The sequence below is a fragment of the Capsicum annuum genome, chromosome 6 (genome assembly GCF_002878395.1).
Source record: "Capsicum annuum cultivar UCD-10X-F1 chromosome 6, UCD10Xv1.1, whole genome shotgun sequence".
Taxonomy (NCBI): Eukaryota; Viridiplantae; Streptophyta; class Magnoliopsida; order Solanales; family Solanaceae; genus Capsicum; species Capsicum annuum.
The window spans coordinates 194,570,228-194,576,521 of record NC_061116.1 but is presented as its reverse complement, the minus strand read 5'-3'; the positions used below and the strand labels follow the sequence as shown (position 1 = coordinate 194,576,521).

Here is a 6,294-nt window from a genome sequence, read left to right as displayed (position 1 = left end):
TCTGTGTTCCAAATTATCTATCATCATTCTTTTTGACACGCTTCTGATTAATATTTTTCTTAACGTGCATGTAAAAGAGGAATACGATGTGAATAATTTTGAAACGAAGGAGGTAATTAGTTAAACGCCAACACTAAAACCTCAAGGCTATTTGTCCTCCTCACGCCAACACGAAGGATGAACCCTCTTCGTTGAGATAATACAAAAAATATCACAATTTGGGACCATTTTCACATAAAGCCAGAAAAAGAGCAACTTACCAAAATGAACCTAAATATCGGAAACAAAAGAAGCATTTATTAACGTTAACCTTCACATCACCAAAAAAAATAAATGAAAGTGACAGCAGCATTAGATTTACACGAAATTTTTCAGCAAGAAAATGTATCAAAAACTTGTACTCACAACAAAGGTCCTGTCCACGTTTCAACCCCATTTCTGACCATTTAATTTAAAAAACAATCCAACAACAAAAAAATTCAAAAATAACCCCAACAAAATATTAAATAAATATCCCCAATAACTCAAAATAATAGTAGTTAATATGAACCATAGAACCAAACAAGTCTTAGCAATCTGAGAGCTTGTTCTTGGACCTGTAAACAAGTTTCTTCTTTTTAGAAGTTTGGTTGTCAAATGCGATGACCACTTTGCCTGGTTCACTTGCTTTGTAGCTAGTGCTGATCACTGATTCATTTGCACCAACTTTTCTTGATTTCTCTATAAGAATTGTGTATCCACCTTCAGCACTTGGTACAAATTCTGCTCCATATGACACTTCCCAACCTGTCACTCTTGCTTCCCACACCAATGTGCATTTCTGCAAAATCCAATAATTTCCCATAATCAACACAACACACTCTTGAAACATTCAACAAATGAAATGCTATTTGCTCAAGATATAATTAAGTACGTTCTTTGTTACTATGTTGCTCCAACTCTTCGGAACAGACGCTAGGTTCATGTCAGATTGACATCAAATTAGTGCACTTCTTAAGGATACGGCATGGGCCAGTGATATTTTTGGAGAGTCGAAGTACCAGAACTGTTCCTACGTTTAATTCTCACCAGCGTATTATCAAGATGAATAGACATACTTAAGGGATATGTTGAGGATATAATTGAAGTAAATAAAAGTGTGTTCTGTCTAATAATTTAAGGTTTTAAATGGGACGGTCACAGACTTGAACAAATCTAGCAGCAATACAATTCTATAACTAATTGTTGGAACAAATATTGAGCATACCTCAGTAACCGGGAATTCAATGGTGTGTTTAGAAGCTGGCTTAATGATTTCCTCTGTGGCTGGTTCAGCATTGGTGAATTCCTGTTCACCCTCTTTGCTAAGTCCACCATATTGTGCTGGCACTTGTTCTGGAGCTATGTATCTGAATTTTCATAACATTCACAAATCAGAATTTGCTCAATCCAAACAATATGCTAAGTTGAAATTCACCAGACAAGAGGTAAAAAGGGGAAAATTAGAGTACTGACTTGAAAAGAGTCTCAGCAGATCTTGAAGGACCAGCAAAAACAAACTTGCTCTTGGTCCTTGTAGTGAAAGTTGCATTTATCATCCTGTAGTATGCTGGGTACCACCATGGAACATTGATAAACACCTTCACACCATAACAACCCAACTTAAGTTAATATCCAAATGCCAACATCATATAACAATATAAAAAGATTAGTTTAAGTTTATATACACCATCAGTATAAAAAAAAGCTCCTATCTTTCTTTTCATTTTAAAGGGGTGGTTGCTCTTTTTTTCCACCCCACCCCGTGAGGAGAATCAATAGTTTTCCCAGTTACCTCAACCACTCGAGAGCAAGCCTCACTAGTCAAAAGGGGTGATGCTTCATTAATTACAAAGTACAATTTTTGACAGGATAACTGCAAGTAATTCAACAAACAGAAGCTGAACTTTGGAGGACAGAAAGGTACCTGCTTGGCAACAAATTCAGGGTAGTTATCCTGAAGTAACACAAGAGCACGGTTGGTAGCCTGTCGAAGCTCTTTCTTGAAAAAGAACAATCCGGGAGAATTTTTCAGATCAATAACCTGAACAAAAGTGCAAATACCATCAGGGCTAAAATCAAGATTCCTGATAGATTTCTCCATGAACTGAATTCTCCATCTGAGGAACTTGGTGAGTTTCTCCTTGTCAGCAAAAGTGTTGTGGTACAATTCCTTGTCTTGGAATTCACCAAATGCGTTGTAACACACTGGATGACCTTCTTTGTCTACACCGTGATTGTAGACAACTTTTTTTTCAAGTCCTTGTCCTAATTCTTTCTCATCTAAGAGTTCATCAATCTTGAATTCTTTTCTCCATGCAATGACATTTTTTAGCATGGTGAATGCTTCTTTCACCTTGAAATCTCTTGCTCTTAGAAACTTGAGAAGTATTACATCACTTCTCTCATCTGCTAGTAGTGGTATTCCCCATATGGATACCTCTTCTGGTGGTGGTGGTGGTGGTGGATTTTCTTCTGTTTTTGGTTCCTCTCTCTCCTTTGCCGGTGGCTCCTCCACAGCAACCACCGCCGGTACTTCAACGATGGTTTCTTTTATTTCTTCTACTGCCTCCACCTTCTCTTCCACCTTCTCCTCTGATGGAGGAGATGGCGCAGACTCTGCCGGAGCCGGATTTTCTTCCTTTTCCGATGGAATCAGTTTCTCCTCTGTTTTCTCTGTTACTGGCCCTGATTCTTCCACTGGTACTGACTCTGTTGCCGGCTTTGTAACTGGCTCTGCCTCGGGGGCCTCAGTGGGGGCGGCGGCAGAAACCTGCTCCTTTGCTGGAGGTGGAGGAGGAGGGGAAGTGAATTCGTGTTTGTTAAGTGCTTGTTGAATTAACTCTTTGAATTCAGCCAATGCTTTTTGTTCAGGATTAGGGAGTTCATCAACCTTGTTACTTTCTTCCTTAAATGAATTGGATTCACCAACAAGATCCCCCTTCTCCTTTTCATCCTCCACCTTAGATTCTCCGATAACTGGAACATCAGCAACTTTCTCAGGTGTATCCTGTACATTTTCAGGCTCGGGTTTAGGTGTCTCAGAAACAACAACTTCAGGGGTGGTTTCTTCAGCTATTTTCTTGGTTTCTTCAGCCATTTTCTTGATTTTTCCGATCAAAAAAGGGCTTAAAGAATGGGTTTTTGTAATGGTTGGTGATGGTGAAAATGGAGGAAGTGGTGAGGGTATATATGTATAGAAAATGAGGTGGCTACGTGGGGTGCGGGGGTGGGAGTAGAGGGTGAAGGGGTAGGAAACAGACTGTAGAGGAGTTGGAGATGACAGCTAGTTACCCACAACAACGAAAGGATGGGGTCCAGGACAACCTCGAACACCGCTAATTCAGCCTATAATTCCAACTTTATTTTTTTGTTTCAAATGTAATCATTATGCCAATGGATCTTCTTTTGTATTACACCCTCTCAAAAAATGACCTATTTTAACGGAGAAAGTATTAATTTACTCCATCCACCTAATTTTAATTAGAGAAAATTTCATAAATGGCAAAGATTTAAATTATATTCCTTGAAAGAATGGTCTATTTCTTTTCATTTGTCTCAAAAAGAAATAATTAGTTTTAAAAAAAATAATGCAAACTTTTCACATGTGAAATGTTTGAAAATTCAAGATTAAAAGATATTTTAATATATTTAACATATTTATAAATTAAGTTTGTAAGTATAATTTAAAAGTATTTTTTATTTTCTTCAATTATTTGTCATATCAAAACATATTATTTTTTTTTAAATAGAGAAGTACTGTATATAATAAATGTCAATAAGTAGATACGTCTTCGATATGCCTGTTTGTACTGCTTGCTTCACCTGCTTCAATCGTAATTTTATTATATTATTCCTAATTAATTACTATAAGTTATTTAAGTATTTAAAAATTTGTAATATTAAATAAAAATATAAAATAATCAACATGCGTACTTGCGTTGTCTGTTTCTATTGCTTCAATCGTAATTTGATTATATTACCCCAAATTAATTACTATTGGCTATTTAAGTATTAAAAAATTATAATATTTAATAAAAACATATAAAATTGACAAAAAATAATAAATTAATTTTTTAATTTTTTAAATTAACTTGATGTCTTATATGATGCCTATGTTTTTTTCACAAGTATTTTTTAAAGTAAGTTTATTATATCATTTCTAATTAGTTATTATATGTTATTTAAGACACGAGTTCTTCGCTGCTTCAATCATGATTTTATTATATCACTCCTAGTTAATTATTACGATCGAAATAGAAAATTAATAATATTTCATAAAATAGACACAAAATAATATGTCAACATAAAATATTTGATTGACTATCAAAATTATATTACTACCACATAAGTTAACTTTTGAAATTATATCAGTGTCACTTAAATTGAAATAGAAGGAATAGTATTATAAATTATAATAATTAAAAATTAAAATTATTTTAATAATTAATTATCTAAATTATATTTTTGTTACATAAATTGAGATTAAAAAATTAACATATATTGACATGTACCTTCAATGTCTAGTATTTATGATATATAGCTATAGTTTTGATGATTAAGAAAGTTAAAATTCGTGCTGTATTTTAAATATAGCCTGTTAAAATTTACGTTATATTTTAGATATACTTCTCTGAAATTGTAAGGCTGAGGCATATGCATTTCAGCTACATAACACTGTCAAAAGTAATGAACACTGGAGTCCTATGCAGCATGACAATTTCTCGAACATATAACATTGCATTGTTCTCTGTGGAATTAATTGTTCTGATAGATTTTAAAAAAAAATGGGCCAACGTCATAAATCAATCTACATTTATCGCTTTTTAATGACATAAATAGTTACCAAAAATAGAGTTATTTACTATTATTTTTTCTCTCTATTTTTACTTATTTATTTTTCTATTTTAAAATATTTAATCATATTTATTTAATTTATAAAATTAATTTCTATAATTTATTTATTTTTACTTATTTTATCTTTAATATTAAATACCATTCATTAGCTAATGTATTTTTTAAAATATTAAATTTATTATATTAAAAAATTAATAGGATAAAATTATCTCAATTATTTACAAACAAGTAAAGATAGAAAGAGAGAATATTCTCTATTCCTTATTATAGTTGTTGTTTATATTTAAAAAAATAAAATATTCCTTAATACGTGTCAGTTGTCATTTCACAAAATCAAAAATTTATTTGTTATATGTTTCTATTTTATTATTAGTAATAAATATGGAGAAATATTAATATAGTGTAATAAAGATGAGTAATAAGTAGGAATAATTTAGTCAAATTATCCTCTAATTAATATTTTTCTTAAATTATGTGCAACCTAAAAAAGTAGTAACAAGTAAACATGAATGAAGTAACTTGATCCGTTTTATTTTACTTGGCTAAAATTTAAAAATAAATATTTTAATTTATTTATTTAATATAACAAAGTAAGAGAAATTTGTTATTTTTTCATATCACCTTTATTAATTATTATATAAAGTAAAAATAATCAAATTTGAAGTTTGCATAAACATCATTAATATTTTTAATTTAGGACATGGAACACAACAGCTATTGGTAAACTACTGGGGCAGCTATCGGCAAAACAAGACTATTTTGTAAATTTATTGGAACACAACAGCTATTGATAAATTTATTAGTGAGCGTTTGATTCCCACATTATACTCTCTATTAATTATTTTTCAACTAAAAAGTCAAGTAAAAGTTTTTAGAAGGAACAAATAAAATATTTTTTCATAAATTATGAAATAAGTAAATCAACTGATGTTATTAAAATTTATTTTGTGGGAAGACATTAATTAATGTCGTTAACATTGAAAGCAATGGTAACAAAAAAGTACTTTAACTACAAGCAAAACAAAATTAACGTCGATAATATAATATTAGAATTGGAATCGAAAAAAAAAAATCATTTGGAGAACATTTGTGAAAATAATGATGAGCTCAAATCAAAATCCAAGATTTTATTCCTTAATCCGTTCCAGCACAGCACATTGTTAGTTGTAACATATAAATGTTGGCTGTGATGAAGAGTAAAGGATCATTCTACTGACACGTGTAAGTTGATGGGCATCCTTGTCATCATCACTAGATAACAGCCTGTGACACAATCGTTAATTTTTGCTTAGTTACAAAATGTTGCGAGATTTTGATTTCAAAATATAGCGTATATAAGGAACTTTTGTGTTGGATTCTAGTAATTATATAACTAGTGAAATAAATTGCGCTCAGTATAATTATAAAAGATATCATTAA

General features: G+C 31.4%; 1 protein-coding gene across 1 annotated transcript; it reads right to left on the bottom strand.

The window, feature by feature from the left end:
- Positions 1-277: 277 nt before the first annotated feature.
- On the bottom strand, positions 278-3,405 carry LOC107855848 (patellin-3). The gene is made up of 4 exons (XM_016700856.2): positions 1,946-3,405; positions 1,495-1,619; positions 1,247-1,388; positions 278-820 (listed from the first exon to the last, which is right to left on the bottom strand). Exons 1-4 carry the CDS (start codon positions 3,116-3,118, stop codon positions 569-571), a joined length of 1,692 nt encoding a protein of 563 aa, XP_016556342.2. The 5' UTR covers positions 3,119-3,405; the 3' UTR covers positions 278-568.
- Positions 3,406-6,294: the final 2,889 nt, after the last annotated feature.

What these genes read in the sequence shown, in the direction of transcription:
- LOC107855848 (XM_016700856.2), bottom strand. Translation starts at nt 3,118, where the DNA reads ATGGCTGAAGAAACCAAGAAAATAGCTGAAGAAACCACCCCTGAAGTT. An exon ending in TCTGCTGAGACTCTTTTCAA is followed by an intron (nt 1,389 to 1,494) that starts GTCAGTACTCTA and finishes ATGAAAATTCAG; the next exon opens with ATACATAGCTCCAGAACAAG. An exon ending in TTGAATTCCCGGTTACTGAG is followed by an intron (nt 821 to 1,246) that starts GTATGCTCAATA and finishes TGGATTTTGCAG; the next exon opens with AAATGCACATTGGTGTGGGA.